The 23,557-nt window shown below is 36.0% G+C and overlaps 1 protein-coding gene across 2 annotated transcripts in view; it reads left to right on the top strand.

Moving 5' to 3' along the window:
• Positions 1-23,217, top strand: part of sorbs3 (sorbin and SH3 domain containing 3) — an 83,764-nt gene extending 60,547 nt beyond the window's left edge. For both annotated transcript variants that reach the window (XM_056463156.1, XM_056463155.1), the window contains exons 10-21: positions 691-759; positions 1,254-1,364; positions 3,388-3,440; positions 11,086-11,150; positions 14,420-14,469; positions 14,586-14,632; positions 14,846-14,960; positions 15,041-15,166; positions 15,950-16,444; positions 19,527-19,615; positions 19,782-19,888; positions 22,925-23,217. In XM_056463156.1, coding sequence (XP_056319131.1) covers positions 691-759; positions 1,254-1,364; positions 3,388-3,440; positions 11,086-11,150; positions 14,420-14,469; positions 14,586-14,632; positions 14,846-14,960; positions 15,041-15,166; positions 15,950-16,444; positions 19,527-19,615; positions 19,782-19,888; positions 22,925-22,986 — 1,389 coding nt within the window. In that variant the 3' untranslated portion in view covers positions 22,987-23,217. The remainder of the gene's footprint in view (positions 1-690; positions 760-1,253; positions 1,365-3,387; positions 3,441-11,085; positions 11,151-14,419; positions 14,470-14,585; positions 14,633-14,845; positions 14,961-15,040; positions 15,167-15,949; positions 16,445-19,526; positions 19,616-19,781; positions 19,889-22,924) is intronic.
• The last annotated feature ends 340 nt before the right edge of the window (positions 23,218-23,557 follow it).

The raw sequence follows: 23,557 nt of genomic DNA, 5'->3' as shown, positions 1-23,557 counted from the left end.
CACTGTATGTCTGTCTCAGTGTGAATATGAGAATAAAAGAATCTAATGTCTTATCTCAGTGTGTGGAGCTGTGTGAAGGAGGCCTGTCTTGTGATACATATTAAACCTTTTAACTGCTTGTGTGATTTAACAGCCATGGTTTTCAGGTTGTGAAGCACTCTCTCCTTTTTTATTAATTCTCTTTAACACCTATTTTCTGCAATGTGACAGCTGTCAGTTCATTCATTAATGAAAGTTTTGCTTCGTTAATATATTTGAAAGATTATATCACTTTATCATGTCTTAGTTATTGGCTCTGGGCGTTTCACTTGGTTTCAGTAAGATTATCATCTGCCAAGATGTACGCAATGCAAGCAGAAAACCAGAAGCTTTGCCCACAGCTTTTGTAAAATCATAAATTGCTGAAATCTACTTTTTCACTGTTAAAGAGTTTTCTAATTAAAAAGGCTCATAAACATGAAATTGCTAATTACCTGGTTTTTGCACTATTATTTGAATAGCAATTCCAAACAATTCAACATCTCAAAATGTCAATTAAACAATGCATTTTTTTTAATGATTTGTAGTTAAAAGTAACTATAATTTGAAAACGACTTTTTTCATGAGCTACATTTTGTAGATTTTAAGTTTAGTTTGTTGGCTTTTAAAAGTGGTTTTAAGTCTCAGTTGGTATGTGATTTTGTTTTTCAGTATCTAAGATCTAAATCACAGCTGCCTTTACATCACACTTTAGTGAAACCTCAATCTCCGTCAATAGAGGTGAGCATCTGCAATTCCACTTTAGACATGTATTGCATTGCAATTCATATGTATTGATATTGAAATTGAACATATTCATATTAAAATAGGGATTTAAAAAAATATTTGGTAAAACTTTATTTTGATGGTCCATTTGAGTATTAGTAGACTGCCTGCTTAATATCTGTTGATATGATCCTTCAACAGACATTTATAAGAAACTTTGCAAGTACATGTCAACTTACACTAACCCTAACCCCAACCTAACAGTCTACTTATAATCTAATGAGAATTAATTAGCATATAGATGCAATGTAACTTAAATTCAACAAACGGACCATCAAAATAATATACATGTGATCAATTTTTATAACATGGCCATTTTTAAGCATTTTGGTTTAAATACTGCCAATGTTCCATTTATATCAAATTAATGAAAATTGTACTACAAGTTTAATATCTGCACATTAAAAAAAAAAAACAAATGCATGCATGGTTTTCATGCTGTTTTTCAGGCAACATTGGTGTCAGAACTGAACCAATTTGAGGCAGAGCTGGACTCAGAAATACGTGGTTTGGAAAGAAAACTGTCACAGAAGCAGCATCAGCGGCCAGGCCGGGGTGAGGTACTGACCCTCTCTTCAGATTACACTCATAATAGATTGAATTATGTTGTACCTCTCTGAAAGCAGCATTGTTACATGTGCATTGTTATAAAAAGTACAAATTTTAGGGAATATTAATACAATTAAAAGTGATATAATGTTGCAAAATGTGATTTCTAGGGAATCTGTCAGATAGTCCTTAGAAAGTATTGTTATACCATCTGATGATAGGAATGAGAACTACCAGTCACTATAAAAATACAAGTACATTTATTGCATAATTTTGACATTTAATATCAAATTTAACTTGCTTAGCAATAACATTTAACAAAAACAATATAAAGGAAATCAGAAAGAGAAAGGCGGCTGTCGTTACTGATTGTTTGTCTAAAAATGTCATCATTTACACTCCACCCACTTGTTCCAAAGCGGTTTCAGTTTCTTTATTCTGTTGAACACAATGGAAGCTTTAATAAAGTATGGCTGCTGGTTCCAAACATTCTTTACATATATTGTTTTGTGTTCAACAGAACAAAGGCATTCATAAAAGTTTAGAACCACTTGAGCGTGAGTAAACTTTTTTTGGTGAACCATCCATTTAATATTGCTGTCAAATCTAGCGATTTAAATAAAGAAATAAAAATAAAAATTTAGGGTGAGCACCCCTTTCTGGCCTCACTTACACTTCCAACAACAACCAAAAGCTTTCCCATGTGGCCTCCTAGACTCGGCACTGCTTACCTACAGTAAGCATCCAGTTTTTGGCTGCAGGGTGATATGGCTGTGACCAAACATTGGCATAAGATAATGATTTATATAACCTACATCAGACTCCAGAATGAGAGGGATTAAAAGTCCCATTTTTAAAATCATCAAAACATGCTAAAAATATTTAGAGGATGAGGGTGTGAGAAAAAAACAAAGCAGGTAAATGGCTTTTAAAATATTTCAAACTTATCAAACTGTAGTCATCCATTATTTCACAAAAATAACAAGGTATTAGCCTTAAGCTCAGACTGGCTGTGCCAAAAAAAAAAAAAAAAAAAAACTCAAAAGCTATTATGGTTTTTCTGGCCACTGCTGTGTGCTTCTGATCACTGGATGTAGCCTCTGAACTGATAGCTACACTGTAAAAAAAAAAAAAAGTGTTTATTTATGGTTGTAAATTGCATTTTGGGAACTTGAACTCTGCTGACGTTTTGTTAAATACATCTTTACAGTTAAACAAAGTGACTTTTATTGACATTTTAGTAGTTTGAAATAATGTAATGTATAAGAAAATAAGTGTGATGATAAACAAATAAGTGTGTAAAATAACAGAAAATCTACTGGCAGTTTATTACTTGGTTTTTTTGAAGCGTAATATACAACACCAACCCAGAAAATATATCACTATAAACCATTAAAAACGTCAATTTTTTGCAACTTTTTATGGTTGAAAGATGTTGAAAGAGAGCTCGAGGTCCAATAATGCAATATAAAAGTATAAATAAACAGAAAAAAACCCAAAAAACATGAACCACAAAACTGCTAATTTACAGATTCTTTTACAGTGTATTCTGCTCATCTTCTCTGTCCCTTCCTGTAATGCCAAACAACCAAAATCTAAAGTCATGCATTGTGGAGTTCAGTTTGGATCATGTCATCCTGCACAGTGTCTGCTCTTTAAATCTCGGCTGTTTACATGATCCTTTTTTGTTGCCATTTCTCTACTTCTGTTAATCTTAAAGGGACAGTTCAACCTAAAACTAATTGTAATTCTATTATCAGTTGGTGTTTATTACTTTCTGGCTCTTCATTTGCATAAGGATTACAAATTATGAAAATCTTTGCTAATTAGATCACCAGTTCCATCTAACTGACATTTGCAATGTTGCTTAAATAATGGAGTATAGGACCCAGGGGAGAAGCACAACTTTCTGTTCAGGAATGGTCACCGCCTCTTGAGATTTCCTTCGAGCTGCTCCCAAATGCTTCTGTTTTACTGTGTGTCTGAAAGACTTCATGTGTTAGAGGTGAATGAAATTGTTACTTCTGTTTACAGGCCAAAGCCAATGCACCAGCAACAAGGACAGAGGTGAACAGACAAGAAAACAGGCAAGTCTTAATTTGAGGTTTTTTTTGGGGGGGTAAATAGAAGTGAACAATACAACAATCATTACAGATAAAACCATAATCATTCTATGATTGATCAACCTTTTGATAGATAAACCTCTTTTTTTATATATTAACTTTTTTAATATATTAAAAATGGTAAAATCACTCTTATAATTGGAATAAACAAACAATCATGCATTAATACCTACATTAATAATAATGAGAATGATGAGTTAACGCATGTATACTAATCAAGAAGTAACCTAAAGTATGACACGACTCATATGAATGTATGTGTAAATAATGACCAACTTGAGTACATGTTGTACATACATTAGTTGATGTATTAATTGATTAATTAATGCAATATAATATTACTTAAGGTTAGATATCTTATAGATGTCTTAACGCATCTTTTTACTTTAAAGTAATAATTAATTTGATTAATAGTTCAAGATTATTTGTGCATCCATTAAATTCTGTGACAGAATTTAGAAGTTCCTCATTAAAAAGACAGAATCAGAATCAGAAAGAGCTTTATTGCCAGGTATGTTCACGCATACGAGGAATTTGTTTTCGTGACAGAGCTTCTACAGTGCAACAGGATAACAGAGACAGGACAAAAAACAGATAATAAATATATTTAAAAAAAAATACAAGTAAGTAGTGAACTAAAAAGACAGGTGGTGCAAAGTAGTTTTATCCATTGTTGTTTTACTTTGGAGTCTTTTTCAGAAATAATATCTGATAATGCATCAAACTAATGATAATAGAGTGTACACATGCAGTAGTTTTTCTGTTGTTTTCAGTGTCTTATTAAGGTCATATGATATGCTTGGCCAGTCTCCATACAGTCTGATTGGTTAATTGTTGACTCTCTGGCCAGCGGCCCACATACCGGACTCCATGCCGAGCTTTTTGTGTGTCTGTGCATGGGTTTGTGCTTTTTGTTATAGTGTGTGATGTGTGTAAGCATGTGTGTGGATAAATTAGGGATGTTTTGGTATTTACTCACATGCTTGAACTTGTTAATCCATTTAATAAAGTGGCACAGTTTAGACTGTATTAAGCTAGGTCTAGAGTGTGTGTGTGTGTGTGTGTGTGTGTGTGTGTGTGTGTGTGTGTGTGTGTGTGTGTGTGTGTGTGTGTGTGTGTGTCTTTTTGTACATTTTAAAAGTTTTATAAGAAAACTGGGTTAAAACAAAATGTGGCAATGTAAACAAGCACAGGCAGAGTCGCAAAGTACACTAAAATCACAAATGAATGTAGCGAGCATGCAGGTGAAGTCCTTCTTGAGTATAGACAAACAACACAAGGTCAAAAAACACTTTCATGGTCTTATAATCGGCATTTATTTTTACCTAATTATCCCAGCGACTCTCATATGAACCGTTCAGCGATTTTCATTTGTTCCCAAACCCCTCCTCAGCGCGAAGCTAATCTGCGCTGATTGGACTGATGACAGCCTGCTGCGATTGGTCGACACTGACAGCCTTCAGCGCTAGTCAGAGTGAAATGCCCAGAAGCTAATTAACAATATATAATTAGTCAAAATTCATACATTCATACATTAGTCAACAATTCATACAGAGAATGCACTTTCGGCTTGAGTGCGGTGTGATCACCGTTCGCCTAGAGCGCCAGTTCAGCTTGCTGGGTGCAATTTAGACAACTCACCTCGAACCTGAGCTGAACTATTTTGAAAGTTGACAGTTGCATGTGTGTAGGAACAGCTGACGATCCGTAAACAAAGTGGCACACATCACGTTTTCAACGTGGTTTTACACGCAATATGAGAATATAAAGAGTTAACCTGATACAGTACACGCAGTTACAAGTAACAAAACACTACTAAATACATAATTTGCAAGCTAGAGTAAACGAGGCAACAATTTTAATCGCACGTACTAACACTTGTGAAATGGAGGAAGACTCTTTTTATAGATGAATCAATAGTTTTAAACACTGTACACTTACAGATTTAAGCCTTAGCTGGATAAGCTAAGCTTCACTTCACTTAGAGCTGTGTTACACACTACATGGAAGGGCATTTTCAAAAACCCAAAACATGGGCTCTTTAAAATAATACACTGCAAAACTTAATAAGTTAACTCAAACCATGAGGAAACCGATTGCAGCAAACTATTTAAGTTAAACTAGTCCTAATGAATACTGTGAACTTAATCCATTTGCGTAAATGAAGCAATTGAGCACAGTAAACCCCAATAAATGAAGAGAACTCAAACCAACTAAGTACTGTAAAACAAAACAAGTTAAGGCAACTCAAACCATTTTGAGCAAATCGATTGCAACAAACCATTTGAGTTAAAATATATGAGTACTGTGAACCTACTCCATTCAAGTTGAAGTTATGAGGTATTTAACTCAATACCTTCAACACTGAGTTCAAAACTCTTTTCAAATGAGTAGAATTAACTTTTCATTTAATTTTGAGTTAACTACACTCCTTTCGTTTGATAAAGTTTAGTGTTTTACAGCTATTATAAAAAAAGAATCAAGTTATCAAATCTAAATCTTTTCTTCACTGTATAACTTACACGTTGTGATTAAAGAGCAATGTATGAATCTCTCATTTATTTGATTGGATTTAATTACAGAGGTGTCTCTTCAAAAATGCACACATCTACCGTTATAATGAAAGCATTCGATTGCTTTCCTAAGTTTTTATGCTAATTTAGGACAAAATTAGTTGTTTGAAAAAAAACAAACAAAAAAAAAAAACACCAAGATCGACATCTTTAGATGTTGTTGTTATTATTTGTATAAATGCAGACTTTCACTCTGCTTCAAATGACATGTTCAAAATCCGTTTGGGAAACAGCATCTATTTATCACTATGGAGCGCGTCAGCTGACAGTCACACATCGTTATATGACTGTTTTGAGGATTGCATAGGAGGGGCGACAGCACTTGTAATGAAAAGGAAGGGAATCGTGCCACTTTTAGATTTATTTTAAAGTGTTTTCATGCCTAAATAAAACGAAAACACTGAACAGACTCCCATTTAAGAGCAAGGGGTGTCCCCTGGTTTGGCGGTATGGGTTGCGTATAGGGTGGATTGGCTCTGTTTATTTGCCACCCTTAATAAAAAGAATGAAAATACAGGAAAATACCTTTATAGGATAATAGCTGTAAAATACGGAAGAATCCTGGGACAAACTGGAGCGTTGAAAATATGTATTTATTAAATTTCCCATTAATTGTATTTTATTAACGTCTACACCCACCCCAGCCCTAAACCCAACCATCACAGTAATGTAAAAACAGATCTGGAGTCTTTTCTATTAGTAGCTGAATAACCATGTGGATGGATGATAACGGCTTTCTGAACATACCAGTAGGTGCAGAAGGCCCCTACTGGCCTATATCTATCAACTGATAACCACTAATAAAGCCTATTCAATTGAGTGATAACATTCGAAGCGGGTGACACCTTAGTAAATTGAAAAATCTGACGTGTGTAATTGTTAATGCTTTTCAGCTGGCCGTCTAGTTGAAACACCACTATCAGGTTATTGCTAAAAATGTGGAGCACAAAAATTAGTGACAAGGTGACTTTTGCCAGTCAAAACAATTCATCAGAAGTAAATGAAGTGACTTCCAAACAAAAAAAAACAATAAAATTATTTCACAAATTGGATTATAAAAGAATACAAAAATTCTCCATCTTTAATGCGAACAAGGAGGGAAAAGTAAATAAAATAAACAAAAGAAAAAGAAAAAAAAGACTAATGCCCACCGGTTACCCAGAAAGTGAGGGCAGGTGAGGTACCCAAGCAGCAGTGTTCTCAGCACACTCTGCTCACAGCAATCACACTGCAACCTAAAAAAACTCAAAAATCACCACACAATCCCAACCACCTTTTCTCCATTGCCATCCACACAGTGCAGGGAACCCAGTGGCCACTGATATAAAAGCAAATCCAAAATAGAACCTACATTAGAAAGAAAGGAATAACAAGGGAAAATACAAATACAAACTCTGGTCAAACTAACAGCATAATAAACAACCTGAATTCACATATAGCAAATGTTGAAAAATAAAAGATTTAACAATAAAAATATTATTGTAGGTCTAAAGTAAACAATCTAAAAACAATTCATTACAACACAGAAAATAAAAATCACAAACAGAATAAAACATACTATAAATAAAACTCAAATTAAAATAGAAATAAAACCACTTCTTTTCTTTAAACAATACCTCTAAGATCCATGATTTCCCATTCTGACACTCAGGCAATAATCAGTAGGCAATGGTCCAGTAATAGCACTAAAATTAAAAAAAAGATAATATCATTAATACATAATCCTACATACAGTTTATTAAAATAATAAAATGACTACCTCTTGAAAATAAGTTCGCAATGAAGATCTGGCAGCATTAATCCTGTTTGTTTATCAGCCACTCAGGGGAAGTGTTGACTACAATGTCAGTTTATGCATGCACTAAAAACAGTAAAATTGGAGAAAAAGAGCGCACATCTCACAAACAAACTCACTACCTATTGGTCTTTACGTGCCGCGACTGCAAATCCCAGAAGCACAAGGGCAACAAACTTTGTGACTCGCTTATATAGCGGTGAGCACTCTGGAACTTGTTAATTTACACCGCAACCAGGAAATAAAGTGTCTGCATGGAAACAACAATACTTCCTTAAGTGGCGCTAAGCCTGCTGGGACTTGGTGCCCAGACATTGTCGCATTACATTAGCATAAAATAAAATAAAACTTGAAGCACAAACACAACTTTGTAATTTGTTGTTGTTGTTGTTGTTAAATGTGGTGTTCTTACTTCTTCTGGTCACGTGTTAGTGACATCATCATTTTCAAAAATTTATATTTTGATTTTGATCTGATTTATTTATTTTTTAATTTTAAGATTTATTTTTAAAATAACCCATTTTGTAACCCATAACAAAAAAAAAGTGTTTCAGAACAGCAACAATGCTGTGCTGTGTGGATGAAAGATCAAAACGATACTAAACGTTTGTAGATTGACCTAAATCTGTTGCTGTGTGAATGGGTCCTTTAGAAAATGTTTAGGTGTGTGTGTGTGTGACTCCACAGTTGTTCTGTCTGCATCACTGCCCCTCGAACAGTTTTCCCTCTCTTTTTTGGTTTTTGATACAGCAGAGCTATAAATGGAAAAGCTTTATCCTTCCATGCCTGTACTTCAGATATTCATGCCCATTCTGACAGCTTTTATTATAAATTAGCAAAGGGCCCACATCTCGCTGAATCGGACACACTCTGTGTGTGTGTGTGTGTGTGTGTGTGTGTGTGTGTGTGTGTGTGTGTGTGTGTGTGTGTGTTTGTGTGTGTGTGTTTGCGTGCATATGTAAAGGTAACTTGGTGGACAGGTCAGAGTACATACATAAGGGACAATAACCGTCAATAAATGAAGCAAGTATCATAGATATAAATAAAACAAATAGAAAGAAACCAGTCAGTGGTAAGGAGAGACAACAATGCTAGTAATGTATGATAATAATAATGACAGTAAAAAGAAAGTAAGGACAGCAGTAATAATAACTGATTACAATAATAATAAATCACAAGTACTACACCTACTACTACAATGTCTACTACTACTGATACTACTACAACAATTACTACTACAGCGTTTACTACAACTGATACTACTACTACTACAACGTCTACTACAAAAGATACTACTACAACAACATCTACTACTACTCCTACAGCAATAACTGCTACTACAACATCTACATCGACAACTACTTCTGATACTGCTACAATGACTACTACTACTATTACTACACCAACACCTCATTCAACAACATCGGACACATTCTTGAGTTACCTTTCTATTTTTTTGTGACATGTTTTCTGCCCCTTAAGCCCCCTTCTGACTACTTCCCCTCCCTCGAAATGCCATAAATGCCCCTGCTGCTACAAAAGGAACAAAAAGGAACAAAAGGGCTGAAATCCTGTTAGCAACACAAAAACTGTGTTTTAAGAATTTATATGCTGTCATTGTTAAAGGATTTTTAAATATTTTTATTTATAGTAATATGGGGTGACACGGTGGCTCAGTGGTCGTCTCACAGCAAGAAGCTCACTGGTTAGAGCCTATGTTGGGTCAGTTGGCATTTCTGTGTGGAGTTTGCATGTTCTCCCCGTATTGGCGTGGGTTTCCTCTGAGTACTCCGGTTTTCTGCACAGTCCAAAGACATGTGGTATAGGAGAACTGGGTAAGCTAAATTGTCCGTAGCGTATGTGATTGAATGTGAGAGGGTATGGATGTTTCCCTGTGCTAGGTTGCAGCTGGAAGGGCATCTGCTATGTAAAACATATGCTGGATAAATTGGCGGTTTGTTCTGCTGTGGCGATCTCTGATAAATCACCAAGGAAGGACTAAGGAAAATTTAATGAATGTTTAGTGCAGCAAAATCGCACCACTAGTTATATAACTCTTCGGTCACTTACATATTTATAGATGTTTCATATTAAACTGGATCCTCATAGTGGAGAAAGACTATCTGTTGTGTTTTATGGAATTCTTCCTGTCTTTTCTGAGTCTCCAATATGACGCTTTCTTTACTGCTTTTTATTAATTTACTTTTTAAACTTTTATGGTTTGGCAAATGTGAGACATTGTTGAGATCTGCTCAGAATCTCTAATGAAGATGCATGCAAAATACTAATTTCTAGTTAATACTAGTCATAGTTTCATCACTGTCTAAGAAACACGGCTATTCATCTTATTCTCCGCGTACGAGCTGGCGCAGCCATTTGAATAATTTTGGCTCGAGACTTCCGATCTCATTCACTTCCATTCATTTTTTTATATGTTAAAAACAGCTCGTTTTGCTGCTTGATGTTGCAAACTGATATTTTCTTATTATCTTATTATACTTTGTCTGTATAGTCATGCAAACACTTGTTTGTAGAGCAAGTAGTTTTTACCATTTTCTGACGTTTATTATTCCTAGTCATTTCTCCCATAGGCAGCTGAATCGGAAGTTCTAAAACAATCGCAGAAACAAGCACTCTTCCGCATTGAAGAATAAAGTCAATACTGTATATATGTGTATACTTTGTATGAAAGGCTTTTTTGTTAGTGACAGCATCAAGATACCTCTTGTATAGAGTATGTAGTCATATGCAGTGCTCATTTGTGATTTATTTATTTATTATTATTTTTTTTTATTGTTTATTTATTTATTTTATTTTTTTTTCTCCTTGACAGTTCTGTGAGTCTCTTCCAAGGAAACTCTTAACTGGTTTCAGAAAAAAAATTAAGCTGCTAAAATGACCCAGCCAATCACCGGACTTGAACCCACCAGAAAATAATACAAATACAATAATAACAAAAAAGCCTTTCATACAAAGTATTAAATATATTTCAGTAATTCAGTACTTTCTCCTTGTTTCATTCCAATGTTATTACAGATAATAATGTTTGTTTTTTCAGTTTATTTGTATATTTGGATATAATCTTCATGTCAACAGCTCATTTAGAACAATATTTATCATGACAAATAACATGTTCAACACTTATTTTACCCACTGTGTATATTTATATTTTAGACATTTGAATTTGAGTTCAGCACTTTTTTTTTCAGATCACATGATGATTTTTGTTTTTCTTTTCCAGCTCTCCCTTAATCCCCTGCTCTGCTGTAAAGCAGGGCATAACTTCAAGCTTTATGCATGCTGATGGTAAGAAAGATATCTTATCTTCCTATCCACTCCTCTGTTTAATTTTTTTATTTCCTTGTACTTTCTGCCACTCTTCTACTCATGTCATTCCCCAAGGTTATTCCACGTTTTGCTCAATTAATGCAAGCACATTTGACAAATGAGGAGAATCAAACGACGTCAGTCAACAGCAGGACAGGATGTGTGTAACAATCAGCATGATGGAGGTCTTGATTGCAGATTAGATTTACCCAGTTGTTTTTCCTGGAGATCAGTTCACAAAGTCAATAATGTGTGAAGATTTGGGGGCCACTAAACCAGCTTTCTTCAAAAAAAAAGCAAAACAAAACAGATTCAACAGAGGCAGTGGCGCGGGTAGCACGATCGCCTCACAGCAAGAAGGTTGCTGGTTTGAGCCTCGGCTGGGTCAGTTGGCATTTCTGTGTGGAGTTTGCATGTTCTGCCCATGTTCACGTGGGTTTCCCTTCGGGTGCTCTGGTTTCCTCCAGAAGTCCAAAGACATGTGCTGTAGGTGAATTGGGTAAGCTAAATTGGCCATAGTGTATGTGTGTGATTTAAGTGTGTATGAGTGTTTCCCAGTGATGGGTTTCACTTGGAAGGGCATCCGCTGCGTAAAACATATGCTGGGTAAGTTGGCGGTTCATTCCGCTGTGGCGACCCCCAGATTATTAAAGGGACTAAGCCGAAAAGAGAGAATGAAGAAAGATTCAACTGACTATTAGCACTAAAGCACGATTGTGCTTTGGATGACCTGACTTTGAATCTTGGCTCAGGGACCCTTTCCAATTGTCAGCCTATTCAGTAATGCCTCAAAAAAGAGTACATTTACTCAAAAAACACAGTTTGCACCTAAGGCACCATGGTGGCTCAATGGTTAGCACTGTTGCCTCACAGCAAGAAGGTTACTGGTTCGAATCCCATGGCATTTCTGTGTGGAGTTTGCAAGTTCTCTCCATGTTCATTTAGGGTTTAACATAGCCCTGTGTAAAAGTGTCTTACAAAAGACCACAACAACATGCAAAAAAACTGCAGGTATCACTTACCTCAGTTAAGAATAGTGTTTATGACTCTACCATGAGAAAAAAGAATAGGCAAAAAAAATAAATAGGTCACCTACAGTATGTGTATATATACAGTACGCTTTGTATGTGTGTGTAGGTCGGAAGATTCATTCATTCATTTTCTTTTCGGCTTAGTCCCTTTATTAATCAGGGGTCGCCAAAGCGGAATGAACCACCAACTTATCCAGCATATGTTTTACACATGCCCTTCCAGCTGCAACCCATCACTGGGAAACAACCACACACCCATTCACACACATACACTACGGACAATTTAGCTTACCCAATTCACCTGTACTGTATGTCTTTGGACTGTGGGGAAAACCGGAGCACCCGGAGGAAACCCACGCAAACGCGGGGAGAACATGCAAACCCCACACAGAAATGCGAACCAGCGAGCTTCTTGCTGTGAGGCAACAGCACTACCTGCTGCACCACTACGTCGCCCGTAGGTCGGAAGATAAATGCAATATCAAAACACCTGAAACCTCTGTGTAAATAAGTGTTGCAATGATTTTGGTAACTGAATATTTTGTTTCTGACAATAAATTAAAACTATTATATTGGCTTTTTTAAAATTAGTATACTTTAGTTAATTAAGTACAATTTAAAGTCTTTCAAAACAACCCACCTCAGTTTCTTTGAACACATTGTCACTAATAAGCATATAATGAGAGTTGGAACTGAGCTTTTTTTTTTTTTTTTTTTTTTTTTTTTACTGTAAAAGCTAAAACAAAACCACCGTGAGAGTGAATCACACTGCAAACTGTCAAAATAATGAACAGTTTTCAGGTATTTCTGTTATACCTGAAAAAAATGTCAAATATCTGTTTAATGTAAAACCTGGGCTGCAGCATCTTTAATGTTTGGGGATGTAATGCACTGTAAAAAATATATGTAAATTGACAGTTTTGTCGTATTTTGTATTTCATGTTTTATTTTACTTGAGTCTTTTTCCAAAAACTTTGTCTAAAAGTGTTTGAAAAAAGTGACTTTTTTATAAACCTTTTTAATAGTTTGAAATGATAATGATATATTGCCTGGGTTGGTGTTGTATATTATGCTGCAAAAACCTGGTAATAAGCTTCCAGTCCGTTTTTGTGTTATTTTACAAGCTTTAGTTCTGTCGTGCCTGACAGAGTCTGGTTTCTCTTGAGGTTTTTTTTTTTTTTTCCTTCACTTCGTCAATTGATGAAGTTTGTTCCTTGGTACTGTCGCCTCTGGCTTGCTTGTTTTGGGACTTGTGGAGCTGTGCATCGATGGATTTGCCCATCAGTGTTTGGGGTTTCAGCTGTCAAATTGAAACCACACTGAGCTGAACTGAACTCTGAAAACTGGACTGACAATTTCAATGTACTACATCTATGTTAAGCTGATTTGACACAATCTGCATTGTAAAAGCGCTATATACTGTAAATAAACATGAATTGAATTGAATAGTTCTCTATATATTATTTCTTAAACAATATCACAATATATAAGAAAAGTTAACAGAGCAAGGATCCTTATCCTATAATGGAATTCACAACTGTAAATAAAAAAAAACACAAAATACGGAAACTATTAAAAAACAGATTTTTTTTTTTTACAGTGGGTTCATGGTTTTGAAATTTGGGATCAGACTCAAGTATAGGTGATTCAATTCGTTTGTCAATCTATATTGGACGTTTTCACAACAATTACCGAAATATAATAATTTGTCTGAGTTGTCTGAAGTTAACTATGCAGAACTATTATCCAATCACAGCAGTGGCTGTTAAGTTTCAAGCCAACAATGCGGCCCACCTATAAAAAACATAGTATCTCTCAAGTCTGCTTATTGACCCCAAACATTTTAGTGGTGTTGTAACGTTATTCCAGATTATATCTACTGACATTAAAGACATAACTGTTCAAAGTCATCCTGTAAAACCTCCCTGTGAAACACCTCATTAAAATTCCTCAAATGTGGGGATTACACATGTGCACATGACAGTAAGGTATCCAGATACAAGGAGTTCTAGATAGTGTTTAATCAGTTAATTAAAAAAAAGACCCTTCACATGACCAGCAAATCCTTCAACCTAGGATGTACAGTACAGTAAATGTGCCCAGAGCTGAAGAAACAACCAATAATTGCAGCCGAAGTTGGCACCAGACACACATCTGCTATTAATATTGAGGTACAGTATAGGCCAAAATCTCATCTTGCTTTTCTTGCCTCTGCAGATCACATATCTTCAAAGATGGATTTTCCACCTAAAAAAGAAGACCGGAAGGTATATATATATATATATATATATATATATATATATATATATATATATATTTTTTTTTTTTTTTACATTACATGGAAAGTAGCTGACAAAATGACAAAGCATGTGTCTCTACACAGAGGAAAGCAGCCCGAGCCAAATTTAATTTCCAAGCACAGTCACCAAAGTAAGTTGAAACAAGACACATTGGAAATTTGACTGTTCATAAATATATTTAGAAATGACATCTGAATAGAGAGGATATAAGAAATTCTGATTAAAATGAATGCAAATAAATGAAATGCTAATTTATAATTAAAAAACAATACAAGCAATACTTATATTACCACAATGGATATTTAATACCCATAATTTTTTATCTTTGACCTTTCGTTCATAGGGAGTTGACCATACAAAAAGGTGATGTGGTGTACATACACCGGCAGATTGATGCCAACTGGTATGAAGGAGAGCATCACGGGAGAGTGGGAATATTTCCCACTAGCTATGTGGAGGTATGTTCGAGTGTATACAAACAGAAGCCTTTTATATCTTCTTTTTGTCCTTTATCCTCCTTTATTTCTTGTCGTTCCAGATTATTCCTCCAACAGAGAAGCCCACTCCAATAAAGTCTCCCACCATCCAGGTTTTAGAGTACGGAGAGGCCGCAGCCTTGTTCACCTTCAATGCCGACCTGCCCGTAGAACTGTCCTTCAGAAAGGTGCCATAAAAATTAAGCCCTACACCCTACAAGTAGCACATAATAAAACAAAGGTTAATGTAACATCCATATCCTCTTCAGGGATACAGCTGCACATTATCTTACTACTTAAAATGATTAGACAGGATGAAATTTAGATTTCCTTTTTATTATTACTTTTAGTGTAATTAATTATTAAATTCACATTTTTTTTGTAAAATGTTAATTAAGAGATGAAGAGACGAGAGGGGGAGAAATGTGATATGACACTAACAGGATGTTTAAAACTAATGGTATTGTTTTTGATTCAGCGGAATTGATTCCAGATTTCTTTTTTGAGAAACGAAGAGAGCTGAGGTTATAGCAAGGTTACGTGCTCATGCATACAGTATGAGCATATACATAATATGCTTATGTGGTCCTTATTGCTTAATAAATCCTTATTGATGGATGTTGAAGTGATCATTTTCACATACTGTAAAATTATGTATTAATTTCCAAACAAAATCCAACATCCCTGTGACGCTGGGGAACAAGGTGCTACCACATCAATATGACGTTATGTTAACGTCCTGTGCCTGCAGGGTTTGATCCATCATTAATGATGTCATTATTAGACCTGTAAATCCCCATATTGGTATTGATACTGAATCAATAATTTACCATAAATGATACACAAATATGCTTTGATTACCAAACAGAATTAAGCATTCCAGAAAACTTTGTAGCAAGCTGTAATGTTTTAACCAAATAACTTAAGCAGCCTTTTTTTTCTCTCTGTTTTGTTCGTGGTCTGTGTCTAAGGGCGAGGTGATCTCCATCACCAGGCGTGTTGATGATCATTGGCTGGAGGGTCGTATTGCTGGCACCACCCGCAGTGGAATCTTTCCTATCAGCTACGTCCAGGTCAACAAAATGCCCCGCACTAAAAGCAGTGACGATTTTCCATCATCTCCCACTCCTGAGCCTCTTAGTCCTGGCCGGCCACAGCATTCCCCTCTGTCTCCCTTGTCACGCTCCCCTGAACCCCAGCTTTCACGTCACAAACTCCTCAGCCAATCACGCTCCCCTCTGTCACATGCACAGGCCACCTCTCCCAAACAGCCTACAAACCACTTCCTGTTCTCGCCTTGCACCACTTCATCCACCTCACCTACGAGCAAACGGACAGGATTGATGCACCTTCACAATACACCGGAAACAGACAGCAGGTCACCTGTGTCACCCTCCAGTCATGTGCTCCAATCCCTACAGGGCCCAGGATTGCCAGCCAAGCATGTCAGTCCATACATCACACAGGTTTGACATTACATTTCTTAAGCTTTATCAATCAGACAGCATTAAAATTTTTGTTCATTTTATGCAGTTCTTATGTACTTTATATAGGTGAGTGGGCTTAACAAAGCACCTACAGTATATACTGTAGGATACACGTCTTTTATGTTTCTGTTTGTACAGATAGCCCTTTTATATTTTTATACTTTGTAATTTTTTCTACAGCCACATACTCTATATCAAAAGTCTTTAACTGTTTTATATTTACTTTTATTTTCTATTGCATTTATATTTCTCCAAAATTGGTTCTTGTTTTTCATATTGTTGTTGCGTTCCCTTTTCCCTGTGACCTTACATGTTAACTAGATGCACTACAGTGTACGCTCACATTAGTTTATAGTATCTACACATGTAATATTGTTTTAACTCATTTAAAAACCTACTGAATAGTATTTAAAAGTACAAATGTCTAAAGGGACATTGGAAACTTCACTTTTCACATCAGAAAGTAACTGGAACAGGAACTGTCCAGTTAAAATAAAGTGCAAAATGATCACTGATTACTGTGTAATATGCAAAGCATAATCTGATCTAACTGATGAGGAACTGTTCACAGAACAAAATGCACGCTCAGAAATAAAGGTACAAATTCTGTCACTATGGTGATAGCTTTTCAAAAGTTACATTTTTGTTCCTAACATGTCCTTAAAAGTACATATTAAAACCGAAAAAGTACAAATGTGGACCTCATAGTACACTGTTAACACTTGCTGTAGATTATGCAGTAAGTACATCTAAAATAGTCAGTGTTTTGCTATAATAAAAGGAAACCGTATTCTGTAAAAAGCCTGGTAAGGTCTAAAATTGTACCTTAAAGGTACAAAATGGAACCTTTTAAAGAAACAAAAGTGTACCCTAAAAATACTAATGTCCACTTGTATGGTACACATTTCTCTGCGTAACACATCATTAACAGTATACTTAACATGAACTCTTCACATATTATAAAGTGCAATTGTGTTGTTACTTGTAACATTTCACAATGTAAGTGGGAAGTACATTCGAAATTATCATGTTAATTTCACTGCAACTGTTAATTTCATGGTAATTTATTAACTATATTAAACTTTGTATTTAACTCTCAGAAACCAAAGCTTGTTTATGTTTATTATACAGAGACTATTTCTCATTAGGTAGGACTGCAATGAAAGAAAAAACAAGTAAACAATGCTTATTAAATTATATATAACTTAAATAATGCTTATTTTACTCAACAAAATGTAAAATATATTTTAAAACTTAAGGACTTTTTACACGTGTTTTTGTTTTAAATTGCATTAGCTTTGTTATGCTTATGTTTGCTGTCCTCACTACTGCAGTATTTTTGACCCTTGAATATGAAGCATTTAGAAAATTCCGAAAACTCTGCTTTGGTTCATTTTTGTTAGTTTGTTTAACTTGGTTAAATGCTGCTTTTGTTTCTGTATAGGCGAGCTACTCTGGCATCACTGACCTGTGAAAATTATGAAAATGGTTTAGTTGGTGTTTTGTTTAAGTATAGGCCAGCTAAAACACAAACTGTATCTGAAATCACCCTATTTTCTTTGAATAATGCACAGTTCTAGTGGTGTCCGAAACCATAATGGACATTCTGAAGTGCATTCAATCAATTCATTGATTAGCTCATTCTAATTACATACCCCTAAATACATTTCTGAAGAATGCCAAATACGTCCCAGGAGCTACGTTTTTTTTTTTTTTGCAGACTTTGTTTTTGCGAATACACCCGAGGCTGTGAAAGGTTTTTTGTTTTATTTTGAGATCTCAAATTTCTCTCACGAGTGCCATTCGCGCCTGCTTTTCTCACGTGAATCCACCAGAGGCCACTGTCAAGTGTCTGACCGACTGACCAATTACCCCCACCCACCTCATCCCTAAACCCAACCGATAGTGTTTTAAAAAGCACTGATTGACCAGCACCCACCCACTTCAGTAAACCCTACCAACAGTGTTTAAAAAGGCATTTCAGGAAAAGAAAAGCCCTCGCGGCAACCTGATTTTTACCAAGTTTTCAGATTTTACCACGTTCTCACCCTGCTATTTACTTACTTTTTTTGGGGGGAAGGGGGGGTTGGGGCTTTTGTCTCACCTGATTTCTGGAACCATTCTTCGGTGGACTCAAACCCTTTCATCAGTCAACGCCACTCAAACTAGTAAAAGCAGAAAAGCTGTCCACACAGATGTAAGCGGTCAGCTGGTAAACACGAAAAAGAAACGCCATCATACTGCCCCGTAGTGTTCACTTTAAAGACAAAATGCAGTCATCCGTTCCTACATAATTCAAGATCTCCAGAAATGTATATAGGGGTACGTTTTCAGAATGAGCCTATGTTGAATCAATTACACAAATCACCACCATAATTAATGTACAACCCATGTTCACTCAACAGCTAGAAAATACTGTATATAATGCACTGTGAGGCTTTGTGTACCAAATTAATTTTAACATCATAATTTCCACAAGTCTGCTTGTGGAAACGAAAAAAAAAAAAAACTTACAAAAAGCTACTTCCTGAACTCCTGTTACACATTTGTACTAACATATAATACTCAGTTATTATATGCGAGTAGTTGCATCATTTTTACACATGTAGATAATACATTATGTACTAATGTTTACACACACTGTGGTTACATGCTACTTACACATACTGTATACTGATCATGTAAGTTCACAGGTATAAAGGAAAAGGTGGGACCAAATATTTAGCATTGTGTCACATGTCTATTTAAAGTTTGGATAATTATGTTTTTTTAAACAAAATACATTTTAATCCCCAAAAATATATTACATTGATGTAAACTAACAGTAGCATCATTACAAATTCAATGTCAAATAAACGCTGAATTATTATTCATCAAGGAATCTTGAAAAAAAAGTATCATAGTTCCCACAAAAGTCAGAATTTCTATTAAACAATGCATAAACGGTGAGATAATACGCTATACAATCTGTACACTAGTAACAACATACAATAATGAAGCCATTTGGTATAATAGTTTTGGGGGGAAAAGGAAGAAACAAACATTGTTAACTTATTTGTAGGGTGCGGCCAGGACACAATCTTCACATCCCAACACTGTGATTTCTTCCACATCCCAGTCTTCTGTGAACATGGGTCATTTGCGACAACCGTGAGTACTTGACAAGAAGCAGAGTAAAACATGACACTGTCCATTTTTTTGAAGGAATTGTCCTTTTTAAAACCGTACAAAGCAGATATTTAGGTTTAATCCAGCTATGTTGTATTTATTTATAATTTTGCCTCATTTGGAATGGCTTTATTTTGTTTGCATTCAGGTATAAAGCAGTTTACAACTATAAACCCCAGAATAGAGACGAGCTGGAATTGAGAGAAGGAGACATCGTTCAGGTCTTAGAGAAGTGTGATGATGGCTGGTTTGTAGGTAATTATGAACATTTTTGACAACGTAAGATTGACACCCAGTGGTTGAACTATGTATTGCTCTTCAATATCAAAACACTTTTTCATCCCGCCCCTCTGATGACTCTAAGCAAACGCAGGTGGCCAGATTGATGACACCAACAAAAACGAGCTTGGCTGACTATTGAGCATACACCGTATCTTAGCTACAAGCGATGACATGCAATAAAAGCAATATTTTTCACGATTAAAAGGGTTTTTTGTTAGTGGAGGGGAGAACAAGGCTTCATGAAACACTGAAACAGTCAAAGCAAATGTGTTAAAGCTTTGAAACATTTTGAAACCTGTCAGTGACAGACACAGTGGTCATTTTTTTATGTATTGCTCTGGAACAACTCCAGCAAAGAAACAATTACGCAAATTGAGGAATTATAACTCCCGTTGTAGAGTTGAGGTTTCAAGTGGTTTATTGGAGTGGTGAGTTCCTGGCTAGCATGCAGAGTTAATGGGTTCAAATCTAGGGTGATGCAGTTACTGACATTAGTTTTTAAATACTCTATTCTTGTAACGTGTTTTGTATTATTATTGGTCTGACATCCGACTAAACACTTTGACAAATATGTCTTGTTTTGGTCATTAAAAATTAACATTATTAAAATACCTCAAGTCACAATTTCTGAGGATTTGTACAAGTCAGGATTCGAACACCGGACATTTGTAGAACAGTTTCTCTGTGTACATGCATGGTACTCCAGGCTACATGAAATTTTTTCCTACCCTGTCAATCAAACGCAGATTCACCAGGTCTCGAAACGCTTCTGAAATGTTCAATACTTTGAATTGCTTTAGTCACATGACATAGGTGCTTCGAATCACTTTAGCCATGTGACCTGGGTGTTCCAGATCATGCTTTGGTGCAGTGCTTCGAAACACTTGACACTGTGTCCAGTTTTTGTCTAAACCGTCACCTGGAATTTCTGTTTTAAAAATGGTTTCAATTTCTAATGCCTTTTAATTTCTCTATGACAATGATCACCTCAGGTACTGTTGTGCTTTTATTCAGTGCTAAATGCTACACATGTAAGTTTGATTATAGTAAGATTATACACTCACTGGCCGCTTTATTAGATACACCAGTCCAACTGCTCGTTAATGCAAATTTCTAATCAGCCAATCACATGGCAGCAACTCATTGCATTTAGGCATGTAGACATGGTCAGGATGATCTTCTGCAGTTCAAACCGAGCATCAGAATGGGGAAGAAAGTTGATTTATGTGACCTTAAACTTGGCATGGTTGTTGGTGCCAGATGGGCTGGTCTGAGTATTTCAGAAACTGCTGATCTACCGGGATTTTCATGCACAACCATTTCTAGGGTTTACAGAGAATGGTCTGAGAAAAAGGGAATAACCAGTGAGCGGTAGTTCTTTGGGCGAAAACGCCTTGTTGATGCCAGAGGTCAGAGGAGAATTGCCAGACTGGTTCGAGTTGATAGTGGCTATTTGAGTTAATGTTGCCTTTCTGTTACATCAGAGGTATGCACAGCATCTCTGAATACACAACATTTCAAACCTTGAGGGGGATGGGCTAAAGCAGCAGAAGGCCACACCAGGTGCCACTCCTGTCAGCTAAGAACAGGAAACTAAGGCAACAATTCACACAGGCTCTCCAAAGTTGGATGACAGATGATTGGAAACTGCTGCGACATTCGGATGGTAGGGTCAGAATTTGGCATCAACATCATAAAAGCATGGGTCCATCCTGCCTTGTATCTACAGTTCAGGCTACTGGTGGTGTAATGGTGTGGAAGATATTTTCTTGGCACACTTTGTGCCCATTAGTACCAATTGAGCATTGTGTCAACACCACAGCCTACCTGAGTATTGTTGCTGACCATGTCCATCCCTTTATGACCACAGTGTACCCTTCTTCTGATGGCTACTTCCAGCAGGATAACGCACCATGTCAAAGCATGAATGATCTCAGACTGGATTCTTGAACATGACAATGAGTTCACTGTACTCGAATGGCCTCCACAGTCACCAGATCTCAATTCAATAGAGCACCTTTGGGAAGTGGTGGAACGGGAGATTCGCATCATGGATGTGCAGCGGACAAATGTGCAGCAACTCTGTGATGCTATCATGACAATATGGAAAAATTATTTGAGGTATATTTTCAGTACCTTGTTGAATCAGTCACGAAGGATTAAGGCAATTCTGAAAGCAAAAAGTGGTCCAGCCTGGTACTAGTAAGGTGTACCTAATAAAATGTCCAGTGAGTGTAAGTCTTATTTTATTGGAGTGCAATGCACTATTCTGTGCTTCTAAATGGCTGGTAATATAAATGTTACAATTACTTGTTGCTAGAATCTTATGTGTCGCGTGTTGTTGGGGACCCAGTGTTACAATGTAACCTCCTCAGCCATGTTTATGTTTGTAATATTTATACTTGTGCTTCTTAAAATCCCCTCAAGTGGATATTAACATCTTATTATTATAACTTTTTTATAAATCTGCGACTCATTTTGGAGGCTACTGCTGTCCTCCAGAGTTTGCTGAAATGAAATATGCTGTGTTTTCCAGCAAGGGGCAACCCAGGGTGTAAAAATATAATTGGGTAAGGTGGCAGTGGATGGGATAAAGAGACCAAAACAAAGATATCTTGCATATCGTATAACATTCAGAACTGCACTGACTATCAGTGACTCCATATACACTTCTAATAATGTTACTAGGGATTATTATTTATTAGCTAGATTATAAATCTGTCTATTTCATCGGGAGTGCAGTGCAGCTTCTGAATGGCTATGGTATTTAAATGTTTCTGTTGTGTAATTTTTCTGAAGGCCCTGATCACCCTCCAAAAGATGTAATTTGAAAGATATTAAGCAGACTGTCTCAGTAAAAACACTGTACTGCCCTCTATTGGGTTATTCTATAATTACAGCATCAGTTCCTTCCAACATTTGCCTTTACATTGTTTGAGTCGTTTTTGTGTTGAAGCAAAGTAGTAGCTTTTTTTGGCCTAATCATTTTTTATTTACTGTTCCTGTCAGGTACGTCTGAAAGGACCGATGCTTTTGGAACATTCCCTGGCAACTATGTGGCACCAGTTTAAGAGCTTTCACCAACTTTTTCTAGCAAATTCTTATTCACTGACACCACATGCTCAACCACTGCTCAATGCAAAATAAAGTCTATCTATACTGTTGCTGTCCACTATACACAGAACTACTGTCCCACACTGTAAATTCTGTACTTAAAAAATATCCCTCCTTCACGTCCTCCACTAAGCATGTGCACACCTTGTTCCTTTATTCTTTTAGAATAAACTCAGAAGCTAAACACAGATGGGTTTGTGACAGTATGACCACTCATGTGTATGTATTTGTGATAAATCCACAATGCATTGTTCTTTGAGGATCCTTATATTTATTTATATATTTTCTGTCACAACAATACTGACACATTCTAAGATGACTTTTTCCAGTTTTAACATTTATGTAAAGTTTACTTTCATTTTGGTTTCAGATTTGTAACAACTATGAACACTACATAGCCTGAAGATCTGGATGTAAGATATGGTTAAACCATCTTTTTTAAAACATTCATCACAGTTTTCATTTATTTGTTTTGTTTGCTTAGCTGACTGCTATATCACAGTCTAAACACAATCTCAGTCTGTTCAA

This window comes from Danio aesculapii, chromosome 8 (genome assembly GCF_903798145.1).
Source record: "Danio aesculapii chromosome 8, fDanAes4.1, whole genome shotgun sequence".
In the NCBI taxonomy this organism is placed as follows: Eukaryota; Metazoa; Chordata; class Actinopteri; order Cypriniformes; family Danionidae; genus Danio; species Danio aesculapii.
Note: the sequence above shows the minus strand (reverse complement) of the source record. Positions and strands in the feature narration are given on the sequence as shown.